We start from the raw sequence: 22,902 nt of genomic DNA, 5'->3' as shown, positions 1-22,902 counted from the left end.
TGTTTCTGCAAACAGTGGAGTGAAACTAAATACTTCTGTTCAAGTCAAGAGTAAGTAGGACTGGAGTGAGGCATAACTGTAGTGAACACTGTAGAGGATGCTGTTCACGGGACACGACTCACAAAGCATAGGAATGAAGTGTTTAATACAATAAAAAACACCAATTATAAAGGAAGCAAAATGTACAACTCTCCAAAAAGGAAAGGCAGGAATAATACTGACATTTAGTAAACCCTGATGGGGAGTTAAAATACATCCATTAAAACATGTCCGACTCAAACCTGGGTGGTGTATACATCAATGGAAGACCTAAACTACTTTCGGTGCATTTCATCCCTTTCCTCCCGCAAAAGAACATGCATCACAATTAGGCGAAACCCTTTTTTTGCAATTATGAACAATAACACCTAAGATATATACAACAGGATCGTGTCCTCCTTGAAAATCAACGGTACCCCTTTCATAGCATTAAAAGAGCACTCCATCAATTCAGCATTTGCATTTCTATAACACTGTCAGACTCATCCTGGACATTTAAAAGAAGTTGATGCAGAACCAGAGATACTGTCTTTCTTTATTCGACAGATTCTTCTTCCTTATCAAAACCTTGTGCCTGCATTACCCACAATGCAGCTCAACTGCTGACAGTTCAGAGACTTGGATTTGTTGCACTATTACTAAGACCTATAATCAAACTCTGATGTGTGACGTCGGCAGAGGTCCCCCTATAAAAAAAATACAGTCATCGTTTCAATATAATAGCTCGTTTGCATTTGAGGATCTTCATCCATTCCAGAGAGACCTGCAGGCGTTCGGCCAGTACCATAGAAGCTGTAAAGCAACAAGCAGCAATTCTGAAAATGTGACTGAAGAAAACAACATGTACACTGATACAGTGGCTGATCCAAACTTAGATAAAACTTTCAAATGTATACGTGAAGAGTCTTAAGCATTTCCAGAATGATGAAATAGCACCCGTCAGAACAAACTTCAGGAGGGCCTGTGGACTCCTTTGCTTAGGGGTTGTAAATAATATGTCTCCAGTTAACAATACTGAAAAGTTACTCCTAGCACCTGTGATTCCACAGAACTCTACAATCCTCCAGACCCCCCTCACAGAAATACTGCTACTTGCACAAATGTACTGTCTGAGGCAGCAAACACCTCCACTGGAGGTGTTTCACATCCTGCCTCAGCCTTTCAGTGAGGGGAGGAGCTGCAAGGACCAAGCCCTGCCTGACCTGTGTCACTCTGACACACGAGAAGAGAAGGGGGGGTTGATGGAAAGGCGTTTAAGCATCTTGAGGGGAAACAAAAATGTGTGTAGGAACTCAAATCAAAATTGTAAGATGTGAGCTGGGTCAAAAAGAAGGTAGAGCCCTTTTCTCTCATTTACCCACTAGTGCTGTTTCCATAATGTGCAGAAATGTGTGCCTGTGCTTTATAATACTGTAACAGTTTCCCATGAGCACCTGAACTGATCAGAGGTAACAAAAGCCCCTAAAATGGATTTAAATGTGTAAAGTGTCTCCCATGGACCATTTTCTTTCCCTAACAAACCTATATAAAAGTTTGGACATAGATCCACTTCTTCATATTACATCACTCTCAATATGGCTTCATTAAAAACATTTTAAAAAGTGCCAAGTTCTTCTACTTTAAAGTCTCTGTTGAAAAGAAGGGGTCATGAATGTGATGGCCAATGAACAGTCTGTGGACTCTTCAGTCCACTTGGTTATTCTCTTCAGTCATCCAGCAACATTAAGTCCTCAGCTTGCATGTGGAGGGAAGCTGCATCCATCCCTTTTCCTGCTTACATGCAGGTGACTTCAGCTTTTCCCTCCTCCTGCTCAAAGCCCCCCTCTTCCAGGTGGGACAGGGTGCTGGGGTACCCCCCACCGAACACTGGAAAGCCCCCGATGCCTCCGGCAGTTGGAGACCGCTCCTCTGGAGAGACGGGGTTGCTAACGGCACGACTTACAGAGCGGCTGGACACGTCGCCGTGCACAGTCGAAGCCTGGAGACAGGGAGGGAAACAGGCAGCACTCATTACCCCTCAACAGACCTCGAACAATGCTTCCCTGGCTCGAAGGTCGTTTTCTGTGTTTGTGCATACTACGCTCAGATGATTTTATTACCGACATTCACAGCAGCTTCTCACAAACAGAGAGATGACGACACTAAATACAAAGTGATGATTATCACTGCGTTTTCATGTTTAGCGACTGACAGAAACTTTGAATGATGAACTCATCAGACATAAAGTCACTTTCTTCTTACTCAGACTTTTTATTGTGTATATTGATAATATGCAAACAAAAAATTCTCACGGTATTCTAAAGCTATATGTAACATAATACCCACACTTATTTATAGCCTCACTTTTAATATTTGGAATTATTTCAGTTCTTTCTACAGCTTCTTATTCTATTATTATTGGTTATGTAATTATGTTGCGTACACATGGCCTTGTTGAATATCACTTTTTGCACGTCACTAAATGAATTTTCCTGCAGGTGTCACAGTTTCATCTTGTGCTATATTAAGTAGATTAGCAAGAAACCCAGATCCAGAGAGCCACACGAAGCTGAACTTGCTTCGTGGTGCAGCCCCCAGGTGGTACTCCACAAACAGCACCATTGTAAAAAACTCACATTTCTATTCCTGTGTACTTTTCTGCACCAGCGTCACAGCAAGTGAAGTGCAGCTTCAACTTTGCTCACCAGGGTGCAGTGTAGCCTCATAAGCAGGCTTTCCCTGCCATGACAGACTGAGGGATTCAGCCAGAAGATCTATCTGTCAATCAGCCTTCCTCTGTGGATGCCTGATGCTGACTACATAATTGCCTTGTTTTTCACCAAATACCACACAACTGATTGTGGAAAAGTCTTTGATCATGACTGCGACTGCTTACAGGAAAAGGTGAATGCAGGAATCTTTGAATAATAATTGGGGGTGATGTGAAAATGAGGACTAAGAGGGTACAGGCATTTATTTTCACACTGTGCAGTCCCTTATCATGATCTATATTTGAGCTCAGCTTATTGACAGGCTAATATTGGATTACGACAGGTAAGTAGGGGTGTGTATAAGCCCAATATTCACTGCCTGTTAGCTCTGTTTTTGGTCTTTTGCTGTTTAGCTGCTAAATGCTCAACTGTGTTCACCACTAGTTGCTGCTTGGTGCTGAGCAGGTCGTGAACAGTGGGGTTTAGAGCATTTGCTGCTACTACCCAAAACAACACCATGTGATGATTCTCACCGGGTTCATCACTCTGAGTGACCCATTTCACATTGCTTTACACCCCCAACATAATGTTTCACTGTATGCTATCTGGCGTCAGTACACATCTTTGTGACTCAATTCAGGGGGACAGTGGCAAAAATGTTGGTTTATAAAAGGTGTAAAATAATCCAGAAACTGGTCAGGCTCTACTCTGTGCTCCTCTCACCTGGTTCCTCGGTTGTCCTGCTGCCTGACGTCTGACCGGCCTCTGGAGAAACACCACCTGCTTAGTGGCCAGGTTCCCATCACTACACACACAACACAGAGGGACGGTCATCTTATAGAGCAGGCTCAAACAAACGAAGCAAGATGCTTTCAAAAACATCGCTATGGATACGGAGCGTGTTACATCTACCTGTCGTGTCGGATAATGGGAGTGGGTAGCACACACGTAAGCAGCCAACCAAACTCAGCCAGAGTGTGAAGAAGAGGCCCGTAGTCTGTTTTCACATCAGAGCCCTGGGTGCAAACACAATATATGCAAATATAGGAGCCACTTACAGATAGGTCAGCTGTTGAGGAAGGATGTCTGTCTTATAACCAGCTCTGAATCTAGATGAAGCAGTTATTGAATTATCATGGCTGGGTTTCATGCTTTTTTGGCGGGCCAGTATTTAAGGCAACCTTGAAAAAAGTATTTTACTCAGTTCGGCCACATTCAGACCAACAGTAGGCCTGTTGGATGAATGGATTAAGGCTTGGTGGGATTAATAAATGATCCCCTTCTCTTATAAAGAATTCTCAGGCGTTCTCTCGCTCACACATACTGACCTCGATGACAGTCCACTGCTCTACGACGATGGTGTCATTAGCAGGAGGAGAGGTGCTCCTCTCCTCGTACACAAACAGTCCCTCCAGCGATCTGGGAACTGGCTCGCCTTAAACACGCACACACAAAAAGTCACTGGAAAATATGCACGCATTTCTATATTGTCATGTTTTTGTCATTATATATCACAGGAAAGTAAATTCCTCACACTGTCAGGTAGTACATGGTCGATACATAACAAATCCCTTTTGTACTGAAAGAGTGAGGAAAATACAGAAATAAGTCTTTGAGCGCATGTCATTGGGTTGATAATGACCCAGTTATTAGAAATAGGTTGAGCTCTGCCTGAGCTCCCATGTGTTCATGAAGAAGAGGAGTGTGGTATGGAGGGTTCTTGTTGCTGCCTGTGGATGGATGTCAGTGTCTATATTTCCATTTATTCCAGGCCTCAGAGGTCTACAGATGAGGTAGATGTCAGCTACTCCGCAGAGGAACAGGAAGTGAGGTTCCCGAGGTCAGGAAGACAGCTCCAAATATAGATTCAGTGGGAGAGCCACAGCCAAAACAGGAAGTGACTGATTTTGTGTGTTTGTGTGAATCACTGTTTTATGAGAAAAGATAAAAATGCAAAGGGTAGAGGAAGAAGGATAAAAACAGCAGTTACTCTTAGCCCTTTGAACCTAAGGCTGCTCGTGTTCTTCAGTCTCTTTTTCCTCTACGGAAGATCTAAAATGCCGAAATAGTATTTCCTTTTTTATGACTGCATTAATTGCATCATAATTCAATGATAAATGTAAAAAGGACAATTAATCTTTTTTTGTCAAAACATCTGTTAATAATTTAATCGTTTTTCCATGCCACACTGAATGAAAAAGGCTAACTGCTAACATGCATTATTATTTTCAAGATAATTTAGGTTGATCACAGAAGTCACACTATAACTACAAATGTTCTGGGATACTTTTTATGAGTGCTGTAAATCTGCAAACTGACAAGGATATGTCTTCAATATACAGACACGGTGAGAGAGTGAGAGAAAGATGCGAGTGTATCTGTGTGAGAAAAGCTCGGTGATGCACAACAGCCTCTGGAAGTATAATCATGACAGCTTTCTATAGACCGTCCACTGCTATTTTCCAAACTTTTGGAACACACATACGCAACAAAAACAAGCATATGTTGGTGATTCTTGACCAGATAACTTCCCTTCCTGTGTGTGATGACAGCTTATTTCAAAATCAGTCAGGATTTTAACAAGACTAAGAGTCAACAGCTGCAATAGCAGCTCTGTTAAGCTGTACGTAGGCACAGCTGTGCTTTAAGCTAAATGCTAACATCAGCATGCTAACATGCTGAATCAGCAGGTATGGCATTTACTTGTATGTCCATCTTCCAGTCCAGTCCAGCTGACGCTGATGGGACTGTCATAACTTTAGCAATTCGGTCATAAACTGTGGGAGTGTGGGACAAAATGACATTTCGACCTGATGCCGGTGCTACATGAGAAGTCAAGTAAGGCATCAACGAAATGATTACAACTCATCCTGAACAGTTGTCAACACACCACAAAGTAAGGAGATCGCCTGTTGTTACATCCTCACAGAGCCACCAATGATTGGACAATAGCAATCCACCTCTTCATCACTGAGACGTTTCAGTCATTCAGTACAGTCATACGGCTAGCATGGCTAAAATGCTGGAGTCTAAGCTGAGCTTGAGTGAAAAGACCAGTGATAGTTGGTCAGGAGACGGCATTCAGGTGCACCGCCGATGTGATGCATATGATTCCTCCACAGTGCTGGCTGCACTGCAGCTGAACAGGCTGGAATTCAGCCACAGTCAATCCAGCATCAAACCAACCTTTAGGTGTGTCCCAGTACACGAAGGAGTCCACCAACGACCAGCCTTTCCGGTAGTAGGCGGCAGTCAGCTCCAGCCAGTCAGCTTCCAGGGCACTGACCACCTGGCCCTTCCTGGAAACGCGCATGGAGAGCGCCCCCTGGTGGTACTGACAGGCCAGTGAGTCCAGAGGAGCGCAGCCCGGAGCCCAGGAGTGGAAGAAGACCAATAATCTCAAGTCTGGAGGGAGGAGGAAAGAGCGAGCGGATGAGGAGAAAACTGGAACGCCTGTCAACAAGATTGGCTTTGACAGGAAGCACTACATTAACCTACATACTGGTTATTACCTCTAAGGTCCTGAACACAGTGTAGCTTTTACAGAATTAAAAATGTGAAAGAAAGGTTTTAATCTCGGAACAGAAAATAGGACAGTTAATCCCTGAAACCTGGGTCAACGACACAGAGTGGATCTTCTCCCCACTGGAAAAATCAAAGTGACACTCAGGTGTTGTTGGAGACACCGACAGAGAGCGATGACAGGAGTGAGTGTAATGAGATGGACAGTGAGGGTCTCACCAGGACTGTAGGTGTTTTCCTCCAGCTCTCTGTCTCCAGGCGGTGTACCAGGAGGGGTGCGTGGAGGGGAGCGACAGCCCCTCTTCGGACTATGCACTCTGCCATTGGTGATCCCGCTCACCTGCTGGAGCACCGAGCCGATGAATCGAACGCCACCGCGGGCGCTGCTGTTCACCTGCCAGAAAGACAAGCAGCCACACCGTAACCATCCAGCTCACCATTACAATGACGCAATGTTCAAGACTTCATCACTTTCTAATCACCACACAGGTCACCACCTGAAGAGCTGAAATTCTCCAATATTTTACTTATTTCAAGCTTCATTTAAGAATCATAGTCTTAAAAAGATGAATGTATTCAGTATTTGATGTATTTTGGAGACTTTAAAGGCCTTAAAATAAGAAAATATTAAATATTTCCCTTTTTAATGAACTTAAGTATCTAGTATTATACTTATTTGACAGCTTCAGAGGCCTAGAGGGATGAAAGTATACAGATTTTTCTCTTCAGTGCTTTAATCATCTGATGATGACTCACTTATCTCGGGACCCCTCGGGGGATTGCCAGCCCATGAGCTGATTTATTTGTGAGGCTCTAAGCTGCAGTAAATATTACTGACCCTGTCAATGAGCGCTCTGACCGTGTCACCCGTCAGTGACTCTCCAGGTAATGGCCACTCCTCCACCTTCAACATTGGCACACTGTGGCACATGGACGCCGTCTGCTTACTGATTGGACACACAGACAGACAAACACATCTCTTAGACAGCCAGTGAGACAAGTTCCACAGTAACAGTGTTTGACGAAGGGTTTTCTTTTTTTTTAGCGAGGAGTTTCTGGGTTAGTGGCACCAAACCTATTGAACCAGTCCAGCTACAGGGTTCATAGTTCAGTTGTAATTGTCACAGAGCTGCAGACACCAACACATAAATCTTTTACAGGCTCAGCAGGAGATGGCTACCAGCTACTGTCTCAGCAATTAGGTGAAGGGTAAACAACAAGAAGAGGAGACTGAAGTGATGATGGTTCATACACACCATCCAGCCTTTTCCTTATTAAATGGAGCTTCTGTAAAATAGCAGAACAGTCACACAGTATTCAACTTTGCTTAAAAATACCTTCATTAACATATCAAATTCCCTTCTACAGCCATCGTCATCTTATGAAATCTAAATTAGCATCAGAGTTGCGGTATCCCAACCTATCAAACCTCAGAGATCAGAGACACTTCATTTCCATTGGCCGTTGTGGGATCCCTGTTGTTGGGTGGATTTCTAGCCAATAGTAATCATGGCAGACACAAGGACGAAGTCAAACCAAAACAAGTCTCCCCCTCCTCCAGGCACACCAGTCTGACCTCCTACCATGGCTCTGCATTAAATATGCAGCTGACTTCATCTATCATTCATCTTTTTACTTGACAGTACGGTGGTGAACATGTGGGCACAGTGTGAAGGCATGTGTGGCAGATGGGGGCAGGCACACACAGTTTATATGCAGTCATCTTTATTGACCACTCAAAAGCACATGATCTGACACAGAGAACTCAGACTGTTGAGGCTGACGGTGCTGTGTCGAGCCCTCCTGCCATCAGGGATGGTGTGCCACAGGGCTCCATTCCTGGTCCAGCACTATTTACATTATACACAAATAACATTATTACACCCAATCAGTCAGCCCAAGCTCATCTTCAAGTACATGGTATTGTCCACATCCACCAGCAGAGTCTCTGACTGACCTGCCAAGAGCACTTAAAACCTTTAAACTATAAATGCTATCCACATCACTCTTTCTAAAGAATTATATTCAACATTTGACTCAAAATTCAAAACCAAACTAGGCTTTCTTGAATTAAAGGCTGTCTTTTCTTCACCATAAAACTATTGTTGAGCTATCGCTGAACTCTATATACCACAGTGCATGACGCTCTCTGCGCTGACGACACATTTGGTACTCATCATTGCTCTCTGTATCACACAGATGGATGAACTTCCTTACCTCCTCCCCTAATTTCAACCTTGTAACTACAGGACATGATTTCAAAGCTTTAGCTCTCTTCAAAAGAGATCTCAATCTCAAACACACTGCTGGTTAGTTCATAAATATGTGTGTTTGCTTATATGTCTCGATTTAGATGAAGAGAAAAAAAGAAATTCTGAAAATTAGAGCTTGATTTTGGGTTTAAAGTGTAAAACAGGGTTAGGGTGTGTGTACCTGGGTCTTGGACGGGCCAGGATGGCGCGGTAGAGCAGGCTGTAGGGCAGGGAGCGGGTTCGGCCCACAGACAGGATGATGGGGTGCAAGGCGGCCAGGACGTAGCCTTGTGTATAGTAGGGCTGCAGGGCCTGGGGCAGCTCGGACAGTGAAGCCACATACTGCACCGTTGGACGGCTACCTGCACGCATGGAGAAATGATTGGTCGGAAACAAGTCAGTAAAACAGATTGTAGCACACATGCATTTCAGGCCATGCCCCCCCCACTGCATAGAAGTTATTGTGGCATCTGGCAAAACAAGATTTTTGGGGGGTATTTTTGTGTTTCTCTATTTGAACAGTCGGCTTGAAGTTAAAAGAGCAGATTAGTTGTAAAGTGTGGTGGGATGATGCATTCATGGAAAAGCTTTAGCTGGCTTCTGAGTTCATTGCCCTTTTCCAGCAGCAGACTCTTAATTCACTGTCCTGTTTTTAGCCTTCCAACCTCCCCACCTCCCCACCCCTGTGTAATGACTTTAACATCACTATTGTCATTGCCACTGATGAGAGGAAAGCATGCATGCTTGGTCCGAGACTTTTAATGTCCTCAAAGAGTGATGTAAGGTCTGTCTGTGCTGTGACAGCCATGAAAAGAACAACCACCGGCCCCGGCATGTTGAGGGAAACACCGCATCACCGCACTCTTACGTAAAAGGTTATTTATATGTATACACACACACACACACACAAAGTATGTGCATATTTTTAGTGCTGCTCCCCCAGCTGTGATGTCTGATGTTGTGAGACTGGTTTTCGGACCACTGCAAAAGGTGTGGCTCTGAAACTGACACACACACACACACAGCTATTCAGTTAATTTAAACACAAGATACTTGTGCTCAAAAAGAGGATTCATTCTCAGTGAAGAACCTTGGAGCTCTAATCTGCCTCTATACCTGCCAAAGAGCAGTGATTCCTAACACGTCTCTGGGGGTCATCAGGTGGAAACCTCCCTTCAACAGTGTTTCGCCTACTTAGTCCCACTACACCTCCAGGAGGTTAGGCAGTGAACTCCGGCGTCCCAGAGTCACCCCCCCTAGTGCCAGTTCACACTGCTCCTACACAATCCAAACAGCACCGCCACGTTCAACTGACCCAGAGATGCTCCAGGTAGTGGCCAGTACCGATGCTACCATTTAACTATTGCTAATGCTACTGCTAACCGCTAGGAAGAACAGAAGAAGACAATGGAAAATTTAGAAGGTGCTGAAGGTGGAGGCCTAAACCACAGACTAGATTTAACAGCCTCTTCTAACATTTCCTTCAAGAAGCAGCAAACCCTACCATTTCCTTCAAAAAGCAAACAGAGCAGGAAAACAAACCCTAACATTTCCTTCAAGAAGCAGACAAAACAGGAAAACAACCAAAAAGATCAAAAAACAAGCCAACTCTGGCTGATTCTCTCAGACTGATTATCAGGCTATAAAATGGAAGAAAACGGTTAAACACGACCATCACAGTATCACAGAGCCCAAGGTGACATTTTTTAACTGACGTATACAGTTTGAAAACAAATAAAAAAAGACTAGCTAGGCAATATTTAGCATTTGTGTTCACTGGGTTGAACAATTAATCAATTAACAAAATAGTTGTCAATAACGTCTAATTGATTTTGTGTAATCCTTACTCTTTATAATCCCAATATGGTGCCCCCTGCCTGTAGTGTGAGTGATGGTTAATACTGGCAGAGTGATGTGATGCAAATAGTGAGGTGATGTATCGCAGCATTTGTTGGCAGTGTTCAGTTGTCCTGCTGCTGAAGCGGACAAACACAGCGGCGACACAGATGAAGCCTGTGCTCTGGCGTTCCCCACAGCCAAGTTTCTAGTTAATGCTAAGAGTAACCAGTGTTACACAGGTGGCAGTGGGCTTGTGGGTTTCTTCAGGTTGGAGTGCTGTTTATGATCTTGTCTACGTGGGATGGTTGCATTGTAAAGTTGTCACATGTTACTCTGGATACTTAGACTTCAAAGTGGACGTGCCCAGCTAACCAAAGCTAAGACAATTCAGTTGCTTTTGTCTTTTACTTTTGTCTTTCAATGCATTCTTCAGTCTAATGCTTTAATAATGCCATTCTTTAAACACCAACCTCATCATGCTGTCACCTGTTGTGTAAAGTTAACTTTCATTTCAACAGAAATGATCGCAGGTGCACAATGATTTTACCTTGACTTCCATCTGAGCTCACCTGTCAACAGGTCCAGCTCAGTGAGAACTGAGCAAACTGCATCCACTGATGAAGATTGTGTGATGTGGTTGAAAGTTAAAGAAATAGCTGGTCAGGACTTTGAGTTGAGATTGTTTATATTTGTTTGTTTTTTTATGTATGTACGTCACATATGTCACTTTCCTTCCACGGCTGCTGAAGCATTTTCAGTTTGGAGCATTTCTGTTGGACACAAACTACAACAGCTCCAACATTTTGAGCAAATGTTCTCTGTGCTACGACAAAATGATGAATTCCACTGGCCATAACTTGGATGTGTATTTTGTATTCATTTATTTGTATTTTTTTTATTTTTGCATCCATTTTAATATGCTTTCAGTACAATTATGAGGTTCCCGCTCTTCTAGCTAACTGCCCTAGCCCCTTAACCACGCCCGTGTGTGTGTGTGTGTGTGTGTTAATTTGGTAGCTTGCATCACTTGAAATCGTCCACAATCATCCTTGTACTACGCTGTGATGTGTGATCTGGACAGGACTTTACAGCATGACTGTATGAATTCTGACGCAGATTCAGGACTCGATGTACATCACAGCTTTGTCAATATTTTCTACAATTAAATTAACACAATTAGAGGACTGTGCTCATATTTCATTTCTTTCATTTCCTCAGCAGTTCCAGGAATAAGGAGTACAGTCAGTGTTGAGAGTTGTGTGCTGGTTGAGTGTTGTGTTGCTTTTCTTGAAACCCTGGCTGCAAATCCTTGTGACCATCACCACACTTCCTGTGTCCACAAAGAGTGGCTGTTCACAGAGGGGCTTGGCTGTGAGGCCCAATGCACAACACACGCGCGCGCGCGCGCGCGCGCGCGCACGCACACACACACACACACACACACACACACACACACACACACACACACACACAATGTATACCCTTGCCCCTTACCCTAACCTTTACCATCACAACTAAATGCCTTACCCAAACCTAAACCCAATCCTAACCAAACCCTTAAAACCAAGTCTGAACCCTCAAACAGCCCTTTGAAGCTGAGAGGACCAGCCAAAATGTCCTCACTTTCCAAAAATGTCCTCACTCTGTTGGCTCTGCAGCACACACATGCGCCCTCACACACACACACACACACACACGCTCTTTCTTGTCTCGCTCCAAATTTTTCATTATGTGAATCTTGCTGCATCCAAAATGCACAATTTATTATATTTAAACTCATAATGTACTAAATGACTGTGTATGAGAGAGAGAGAGAGAGAGAGAGAGAGAGAGAGAGCAAGAGAGAGAGAGAGAGAGAGAGAGAGCAAGAGAGAGAGAGAGAGAGCATTCTTCACTACAACCCCCCACATTCTCACGAACAAACAGCCCGGAGATCGGGGAGACCAGCACATAGCTGAGATCCCTGCAGCCTCTGAATGGGCTGTCTGGCTCCATTATGAGCCTAAAGACCACCAGAACCTCATTGACACCACTAAAGCAGGGGCCGGGCAAACATAGCTACAGTTTACTGGCATTCCTGTGGGTTTGAACCCCACTCCAAACGCTTGAGGTGAATTTAAATTTAACGCAGGCTCACATGCTGCAGCTGGTGGACACAGTTGATGCCGCACTGTGGACGTGCAACTTTTCAGACCAGTTCCTGTCAGAACAGAGCCGGTCGAGTCAAACGCGGATCACTGACACTGTCTGGAGGGTCAAACTGGAATCAGGCAACTCCGCTGCAGTCAGTGGCTCAGTCAGGAGCCATGGTGTGTCTCACACACACACACACACACACACACACACACACACACACACACACACGCACACACACGCACACACACACATGCACACCTCTAACCAAGGCTTTTGTTGCAGCCTTTTGCTCTTCCCCTCCCTTGCTTTCAGCCCTCACACCCCCTCCCATCCTGCTGCCACTGGCCCCATCAACCCGCACACTGAGGCCTCTGTTCAGTGCTGTGTGGGGGAATAAAAGAGGAGGAGGAGGAGGAGAGGAAGAAGGGAGAACCAGCAAAGAGGGTAAAAAAGAGGGAAGAGAAGTAGAGGATTATGGATAGGTGGGAACTGGCATGATGGGATGGGGGGGGGGGGGGGGGGGTTTAAGGACTGAAGAGCAGTTGAGCAACAACTGAGAGGCGTGACAGAGCTGGGAGGGCGAGGGAGGGAGGGAGGAGGAGGGTTTAAAGGCATTGCAAGGAGTGACACTCGCAGGAAAAACAAGCAGCTCTGTGTGGTTGTAGTTAAACACCGTGGTGTTTTCAGCTAAATGCTAACATCAGCATGCTAACATGCTCAAGCTGACAATGCTAACATGCTGATGTTTAGCAGGTATCATGCCATTCATTCATATTGTTTAGATCAAGGTTCAAACGTATCACTCAAAAGTCTGATTTTCTTCAAGTCAGAGCTCCAGAACAATGCCAAAATAACAATTAATCAGTGACCTGACGTCACATCTCTTTCGATTGGGCCAGATTTGCTGGCATATATTGTTAAACAGGTACACAATATAACAAGATCAACAGCACAGTACATCTGAATAAAATCAATTCAGTTAATTTAAAAGAAGATACAGACAGTTTGTTTGCATCTCTATTAACACAGAGCTCCAAATCTGTAACATCACACTTAGACAACGTAAGTCATAATGTTAGCATAAGGCTAGAATGTAAGTCCAATATCCACGCTTTTTAGTTCAGAAAACACCATGAGAGCAGTGAGCGTGAACAAGACAAGAGAGTAGTGGCCCAGATACCAAAATAATGAGCTGGTACTCACTGTACAGCTCCATACAAGCAGAGGGAGCTGCAGATTCAGCTGACCATTCTCTGTAGGTCCAACACTACGAGCGACATCTTTCATATGATTTAACATCGTCATTTCAGACACTGTTATTAGAAACACTATGATTATTGCCACTTTAAAGAATCATGGTTAGATTACAATTTATTTCATGGCAATCCATCCAAAAGTCTGGACCAAAGCAAGGCACAGACTGCCATCCAAGATAATTGATTACGGAGTATCCCTTTGTATCAGTGATTCATCCGGTCCTGACCTGCCATCAGTGTGCCGCCTCCTTACCATCCTCCTGTGTGTGTTGTGGTTTGTACTGATTTGCACTACCCTTCAAATCTCCTCTAAATTTAATAATCAAAATACTGACTTAAATCTGAAATAATCCATCATTAGATTCTCAGATTAGTCAGAGATTACTGAAAGTTGCACTCATCTCTCAAAATAAGAGTACTGGCAGGCAGATAGATACTCTTTAACAACCAGGACAGTGAGCTTATCTAGAAGCCTGCAGTTCCTCCCAGTTTTCTCCAACTGCCTTTTCATTCTTCCTTCTCTCAGTTCATCCAAGCAGCGATGAATACATGTCACCTCAGGTTACACCATCTCTCCACTCGCAAATCCCTTTGCATCCTCCATCTTTCCATCTAGTCCTGACCTGCCATCAGCGTGCAGCCTACATATCATCCTCTTATCCGTGATTCCCTTCATAGCCCAGTTCAAGTCTTTGCATGACACTGCTCCATGCGTAGGGAGGTCCAAGCCACAGCTATTATTCTGCCACGCTAGCCTCAGGGTGAAGAAACAGGATTTTGTTGTCCTCACAGGATTAGCTAATTGCTAATTGTGTGTGTGTGCTAAATAATCCATCCATCCAACCCTGTTGAGAAATATGACTCAAATACATAAATGTCAACCTCATGGTGGCACATGAGTAAAATTAAAGTCGATTATATTTATATAGCTCAATATCATGAATCACAATTTGCTTCAAGGGGCTCTACACTCACACCCTCTGTCCTTAGACCCTCGATTCGACTGCGGAACTCCACCCACAAAAGCAGTTTAACATCCCGTCCCATCTGCTCTCCATCATCGCCTGTGCTGTGTTTGGTTTAGTTTCTGTCGAGATAACTGAATGTGCGGGTCAGAGAAGCTACATGTTAATCAGGTGAACAGTAATTCCTCAATTACTGCTCTGAGATCAAATCAAAAACGTGGAAGAGAAAAGTGATTCCAAAATTTCTGTGGCTGTACTCAGAGAACAGAGTGACTTCTTCAACTCAACGAAGTCAGAGGCCGTTCACTGGACAGAGCTCCAAAAAAAGATCAGTACCTATAAAAACCCCTTTAGAGTCCACGGCTTGTTGCTCTCTCATGAGCCCAGCTATCAGCGCTCAGCTCGGGGGAAGTATGAGCCAGGTGCCGCCTCTGGCTGCAGGCCCCACGTCCACTCTCCTCTCAGTCACAGCAAAATGAGGCCAAGCTAACCGGGAGCACTGCTGCTACTGGACAATGTGACATACACAGGGGATGGTCTGTGTGTGTGTGTGTGTGTGTGTGTGCGTGCGTACGTGTGTGTGTGCATGTGCGTGCATGCGCAGAAACACAATGCAAGGCCAGAGAAGGGTGGAGTAATATGATGTGGATTCTTATAACGGCAATGTGGGTCTTTCTTGGTTGCTGCAAACTTCAGAAATTAGCGACTTTGCTGTGATATAAAGAAATTTGGACACTTTCTGGTGAAAATCTGTAAAAACCAAAAATTAGTCTTATCTCCAGCGTCATGTAATGGCAGGTTTATCCACATTAATCTACCTGATGCAAAGTACTGGGAGTCATCAGCATTAGGCAGAGAGCTTTAAAAGAGGTTATATTACGTTCTCTTCATTTCTTACATGACCTAATATAGCAACATTTTTATATGGTGTAAGTTTTAGGTTATATCACCCACCGCTCGTCGCTGCGTGCTGGTATGTGTGCAAGACATGACAATTACACAGGGAACCATTTATAAAAACATTGCTGCGTAGTGCTACTAGAGGTCAGAAACTCCACAGAGACTGTACAACAAAAAGGGTTGCCGGTGGTGAAACCTGCCTCAACGAACGCCGTTACGGAAAAGCAGTCCAACAAGATATGTGGGAAGATATAAAGACCTCTCTGAACTGTAAGGCATCTGTTGGCCAGGTGCTCATCAGGGATGGAACGTACTGACAGATGTGTTATTAATACTCCAAAACATCCAGCCTCAAAGCTGCAGACTGCTGACTCTGACACCTTCTCCTTGAACAAACTCAATCAGCCGACTGATGCTGGGCAGACACTGTGTGTCGTGTTCACTCAGACTGCACTTTATAATCAGCCTTTCTGAGAGAACCTGCAGCTTCCACGCTAACGCCATACGGATCAATCGGCCAGCCACGACGAGGTGCTCACACTGAGGGTTAGCACAGAATCCAACCGATCATCCTAAAGCCACATCGCTGACCATTTAGACAATTAGTCAGGTCTCGTGACCCCCCACTCAAACTGCATGTCAGAAATTCAGCCTGATTGTAAGTTAGTCTAGGCCGACCAATCCAGGTCTAAAATCAGGCTGAATCTGTGCGGCGTCTGCCCGGTGTTCAACAATAGTAGTTTTTAACCACACTGCTACATCAACAAGGTGCCGTGGCAACCAAGACACATTAGGCCAGTGTTAATTAGGAGTGTAACTAGACGGAAGCAACAGTTGAGTTCACACCCCTGTTTAGGAGTCACAGTTCAGTGTGAGTTCAGTTCAGTGGAGAACAAAACAAATGCATAAGGATAAGTTCCTTTTCAGTTCTTTTCAACAGATGTGCAAGTGTCAAAGACACACAAAATCCTCTTGCTGGGCACTGAGGTAGCATTTTGCTCCCTGGCACCTCTTACACTACAAAACTGAAAATACAAAAGGAATAGAAAAATAACAAACAAAACATTTACGTGTTGCAAATCAGCGGAGCAACGCTGCCACACCGTGCTCGTCTCATCCACGACTCTTTCCACATTGCTCATGTTGCTAAACTAGCTATGGGCGCGGGCAGGTCTTGGAGCTCCAGCTCCATTTGGGCTGGCCTCAGTGTGACCCACGAACCTGCCTGTCAGCTTGCTGTGCTAACCTCAGCACATGCGAACAGCGTACGGCTGAAAGTTTCTCGGTAGAAGTCGCAATTGGTTCCACATTAACTGTGTTGGGGCCAGTATTTTTGGGTATTGGTATGCAACGCCTGCATCTGGACCTGGACCTGGACCTGGACAAGGACTTGGACCTGCGCTCTGTGACGGTTCTGCACGGATACACAAACCGTTATAGCCCTTGTGTTGATTTAATTATTTCAGGAAACTTTAGCATCTTTCCTGCTTGGTGCTGTTTAATCAGTGGGTATTTTTATTTTCCCGGACAGGGCTCCGTCGGGGAGGTGAGGACACCCTGAGTGAATCTGGGAACACATCAGATATCCTCTCTATTTCAAAATGGACAGCGAACCCTACAGAGCCTCATCTGAAGTGAGAATGCAGTCTGCTTTAAATCTCGTTTACAGCCAGAAAACACACATTTAGTAGCACAGATTGGCTTTTTGAGGGTCTTTATCATCTTTCATTTGGCCAGAAGATCGTGACTGACTAAACCAGGACATATTTAACACCTACTTTTTTTCCCAAATCATTAAATGAGGTTACTTGTGAAAGAAAGAAAGAAATGCCTCTGAGGGTGCCAGCCATCACCAAACTGCACATGACTAATAGAGACTGGAATCACTCCCAGTTTATCTTTAGCTGTGCCAGTTATGAAGCCTTTTCACTCATTTCAATTCAGTGATGACCACACACACACACAGGAAGACAGAAACCCTGCACATTAAACCTGCATTTTTACCCACATTTACTCACATGGCAGAAATGCATTTAGTCTGTTGTTTTTCTCTGTGATTGCATCTACCTGGCTCAAAAATGATCACTGTGAGCAGATGAAAATGATTATTATTTGATTATTATCCAATCAAATCAGTCCAGTAGATGTTGGTAACTATATGAAACTGTATGAAAAGCACACTACAGATGAACGCCTCAAAACACATTTACTTCCAGTTGTTATTTAGCTAAAAGCTCCTTTGCTCTGGAGCCAGCTACACAAAAGCTGATGTTGTTAGCTGCTATGCAAACGTCTAAAACGCAAAATTAACCCTCCAGCGATGCGTGCATTGCGTTTCTAGAAGTTCATGACTTTCTTTTACCTGCCACTGATTTCAGTGTGCACGCAGCACCAGCCTCAGGTAGCGAGCTAGAGGCAGTCGGGTTACCTCAAGACAAAGTACACTATCACAGCAGAATGCAAAAAAGATTGAATACTGTAGTTTTACATTTCTTTTCCATGTGTTGTCATGTGTGAAAAGATCTAAAATGAACACTGTAAGTGGAATACTTTCACCAGTCAACCACAGACCAGTTGATCATAGACCAGTTGCCCAATCATGCACGTCCCCGCAGCTGTATACTGAGAGGGTGATAGTGAAGCCTCGTTTGGAAGGTTTGGTGGTTAGTGATGAGTGACGAGTGCTGTCATGATAATCTGCAGGTACGCTCACAGCTGGATACTGTTGACAAGAGTTTGAAATCTATCCCGAATTCATGCCCCAGTCTGACTACTGGTGGTAAACACCGGCTGTCTGAGGTGGAGTCTATGACTAACTCACACACATACATACACACACCCGGTCTGAAGTATCGTATTTAGAAGTCTGTCTGAGAGCAGAACCCGTGACTCCCCGCCGGTGACAGGCACAAAGAGAAGGAACACTTCAGAAAAACGCTGCAGTCCAGCACACAGCAGAGGAGCGATCGCTGCTGTCACAGGTCACCAGGCTCTGTGACGGCACTCACTCTTTAACCTGACATGCAAACCAGCTGGTCAAAACACTGTCAGTCCTGGTTCCAGAATGAATGTTAATAAACTGTACATTACTGATGTGATACGGATGAAAGATTAATGGAGGAGGGACTCCTGACAGCGACATGAAGCGATCCGCTCAGGAGAAAATCTAGCAAGACATAGTGATTAGTTGGCACAACAGAAAGTCACAATCAGTCACAACTGGCAGTAGCACAGTGGTGATACAGAGTCAAGCTTCCTCTCGCACAAACGATGAGCTGAGTACAGTCGCTGGCTCCACAGAGACACCAACCACAAACAACCTGCCGCCAGCGTGGTCACAGGATGACCATTCATCAGTGACAGCTGATGTGACCTGCCGCCACCACCTTCTGTCAGTTCAGCCAATGACAGTGACACTCAGCAGCCTCTGTCTGTCAGGGTCAATTTCAACCGCCAGCTGGGAAATTGGGTAAAAATCCAATTTTGGATTCTTGTGAGAACTAAAACAATTTCTGGATTAATGAATTAGTCAACTGCCAGTAAATTAATAATAATTAATTATCAATTAGTCCTCAAACTTCGCTGTTTAAGTCATTATCAAGAAAACATCATTCTCTGGTTCCAGCTTCTCAAATGTGAGAATGTGCTCCTTTCTCTGCTATGTGTGAACTGAAATTGAATGTTTTTGGATTTTGGACTGCTGGCTGGATAAAACAAGCAATATGAATATATCACCTAGGTCTCTGGGATTAGCCCATTGTCAGTAAATCAAAGTGAACAATCAACTGATAGAAAATGAACACATTCCAGTCTGGGTCAGTGAGTGACAGTGTGATATGTAAAGAGTCTGATCCCAGATGTTCACACCCAGCTGCCACTCAAGCTCATGAAGACGTTTTAAAACATGTTTGACATTTGCAAATTACATCGATGGCTGATGACGTCACAAACCACTAAATCAAAACCTTCACCTGAAGTGAGCTTCATTTGACGAAGTGAACTCACTTCCAGCGCAAGCAGCTTGATTGGCTAGACGGGACTGGACACTCCACACTCAATGTTGGACAATCCGAAAGACATTAGAGGGCGGTATACGCACTTTACTTCCCCGAGCCCCTTAATTTGGAACGCAGCACTTTCCTCCACGATTCATTATCGTGTTGGCCTGCTGTTACCATGTTAGGCCCCCATTCAGAACTTAATCACCGCTGCCTTCCAAATAGGTCACAGTCAAAGCATCAGTCTGAGGACCAGATGAAGGGATTATCCTTGAAAAATGGAAACCCTCGGCCATCCAGATTACCACACATGTTCAAATTAGATTCCATATCACAGCAGGTGGGCTTTTCTCTGGGAGGGTATTGTATTTTGCTGCATGCCTACCACATGGGAAGGAGTCTGTGTGTGTGTGTGTGTGTGAGAGAGAGAGAGAGAGAGAGAGAGAGAGAGAGAGAGAGAGAGACTGACTGTGTGTCCATGTGTGTGCCATGAAGAGAAGCACTACGAGCAAAGGAAAAACCTCGGGTGACCTATTTCTAGATAGGCTGAGCAGACAGCCCTGTTGCTAGGAAAGGTCTGGAGTTGGATGCTGTCCTGATACACACATGTGATTAGTAACAATTTGACAGGGTCCCGCCCATATTGTAGAAAATGTGATCTGGAGACTGACTGCGCCTCACTTGGCTATACGGAAAAACAGCCCCTTAGTGAATAATACAGTGACACTGTACCACCAGCAGGATGGCTGCTGCTGAGGGACATTTTAAGGCTGAACAAACAAGGAGGAAAGTTTGGCCTGAAGGAGGAGCACACTGGGCCACTTTTAGGCCTTTTGGTTAATACCATATAATATTTTTAAGAGGGGTCGACTGAAGGTGATCCATTATGACTAAATAGCGACAGCTTCCTTTAATCCAGATGGAATGCTCTAATTATAAATGCAAAGTGCTGTAGAGCAACTAAACATTATTCTTTAATCTGATTTTTTTCTGATAAATTGATTAATTGGTCTGTAAACTAATGATCACTTTCACTACTGATCAATCTGACCATTATTTCACTGATTTATCATTAAGCCTCAGAAAATATTGATATTATTATTACTTGTTTTGTCCCATCAATATTTGAAACATACATGTCTATGACGAATGACCAAGACAAGAATCAAACTCTCACATCTGAACACCTGGAGTCATTTTTGTTTGAAAAGCGAGTGAAATGAATAATTATTTTCCTGATCAACTTATCACTTCAGCTCCACGTGAGCTGTTTGACCGACAGTCTATCACCCAAACATCTCTCATTAACAGAAACACAGAGAGGCAGTTAGAACTAGTACCGTGGCAACATTACTCATCCAGGACGATCAGAGCCTCACGTTACCTTCCAAACTGAAGTCCAGCAGCACATACTCATACACAGTATCCGTCTTGGTCTCCACTTGTGGTCTCTTTAAGGTGGAGTAGATTTTCCCGGGGCTGCTGTCCTCCGGGTCTTCCAGTTTTCGCAAGCCGCAGCCCATGGCTTCCGAGGCGGGGACAGCCGCTCGCTCAGCGCGGTGGGAGCACCGGAGGAGCCGCTCTGCCTGCAGCCGACAGACCGACGGACTGAGCTTCTCTGCGCCTACAACTCTTTAGCTGGACCGCTCCATCCCTCCTCCGTCCTCCGGGTTAATCCCTCTGAGTGCTCTGGAACAACGACAAACCTCCCAGTTTAAGAAGCGGAGAGCAGCGTGAAGTGCTGCTCCATGAGGGGGCTGTTTCTTGAAAAAGTGTCCCGCTGATGTGGCCGCGGGTCAGAAGCGTGGAGAGGAGGAGCGCGCGCCCTGGAAACAAAGTTTTCCCTACAATCAAGCTAGCGAGGATCACACAACTTCCTCTCTAAATTTCAAAATAAGATATTGACGAAAACAATCTTAACGCAGAATATCCCTCCATACTCAATGCTACAACTTGGTGTTTTGTTCTTTGCTATTTTTACAGACTCACTATTAGTATCAGTCTATATCTATTTTGTGACTTAAGGTCGAAGTACTTGAAATGATTTTTTGATTTGATATGAAATTAATTGACAACAATTTTGATAATCGATTCACTGTTGAAGCCAAATAGTCACTGCTTTTCCTATAGTTTTTATGAGAGCACATTGATTAGATTTGGGTTTTGTACTGTTGATTCAAATCATCTAACAGTTAATCAACTGTGGTCCTATTTTCTGTTACTTACACAGTTTCCCCTTTTATTTTCTATAGACTTCATCGTACATGTTGTTTTTTTCTTATTCTGTTTCTACAATCAACAAGGTAGCAAGGTAGCTATCTTGCATGTTTGATCAGTATCCTATTTTTGGTTGTTGTATCCAATTATTGTAGGCTGTGAGATGACATTTTCATCCAACAGTAGGCTCCTCATCATTAAGGCTGCAAATAATAGTCATTTAAATGATTGATGTCCTAATTCTCATGATATTATCAGCATAATATTATTATATTCTAGGCCACATTCACACACCTGATGGGATTTTACATGAAACAGATAAAGCAGCCAATCCTCCGATATTTAATGAGCAATTTAAACAACTAAATATTCAGGAAGGTTGTCTTCCGTTGAGGAATTGATTAATAGGCTAATCTCATCAGCTGTGCTTTGATTAGATGATTGACGCTTTTATTTTGAAGTCGGGTTTGTTAACGCTGAGTAACGGTCGCGCTCCGGATGTGAAGAGAGGGAAAGGTTCCAGTCGTCTGTGGCTGTGGGCTAAGAAACAGTATGATCATTCAGGACCAGAATCGGTTGTGTTGTGTCTCTTCACTCATGCAGCAGACACTGCTGCCTGCTGTGACTCTGACGGATTTTCATGTTTTCGGGAAAGTGGAGCCTGAACGAAGCCAGTTTTCAGCCATGTTGGTTGGCAGCATGTCAACAACTCGCCTTTTGGATGGATTGCCATGAAATTCGTTCCAGACATATATGTTCCCAGACACTGAGAGTGTGTCAGCATGCTGACGGTGACTCACTGATGAAACTGTGTAGAAATGAGGTTAAAAGTCCAAAGAGTCCAGTGCAGAGCCCTTTGAAGTTGTGAACTTTAAAGATTTACTCTCTTGATTAGTGGTCTTTGTAACATAAACCCTTACTGCTACCTTGTTCATATGACTGTTCTTATGCTAACTAATTACTGTGTAATGACACAGGGGGGGCACAGAACATGTGGAGCAGTGAGGTCAGGCCAGTGACCCTGCACACACACCTTAATACTGCTGGCCTCTGACGCATATCACTCACCAAAACCATTAAGAGCACAG

The 22,902-nt window shown here is 44.2% G+C and overlaps 1 protein-coding gene across 1 annotated transcript; it reads right to left on the bottom strand.

Moving 5' to 3' along the window:
- Window positions 1-166: 166 nt before the first annotated feature.
- On the bottom strand, window positions 167-21,325 carry rftn2 (raftlin family member 2). The gene is made up of 9 exons (XM_041951203.1): window positions 20,982-21,325; window positions 8,685-8,865; window positions 7,090-7,198; window positions 6,471-6,645; window positions 5,916-6,134; window positions 4,058-4,164; window positions 3,642-3,745; window positions 3,453-3,534; window positions 167-2,017 (listed from the first exon to the last, which is right to left on the bottom strand). The coding sequence occupies exons 1-9, from the start codon at window positions 21,118-21,120 to the stop codon at window positions 1,814-1,816; spliced, it is 1,320 nt and encodes a 439-aa protein (XP_041807137.1). The 5' UTR covers window positions 21,121-21,325; the 3' UTR covers window positions 167-1,813.
- Between the last annotated feature and the right edge of the window lie 1,577 nt (window positions 21,326-22,902).

Source organism: Chelmon rostratus, chromosome 13 (assembly GCF_017976325.1).
Source record: "Chelmon rostratus isolate fCheRos1 chromosome 13, fCheRos1.pri, whole genome shotgun sequence".
In the NCBI taxonomy this organism is placed as follows: Eukaryota; Metazoa; Chordata; class Actinopteri; order Chaetodontiformes; family Chaetodontidae; genus Chelmon; species Chelmon rostratus.
This window is presented reverse-complemented; position numbering and strand designations above follow the sequence as displayed.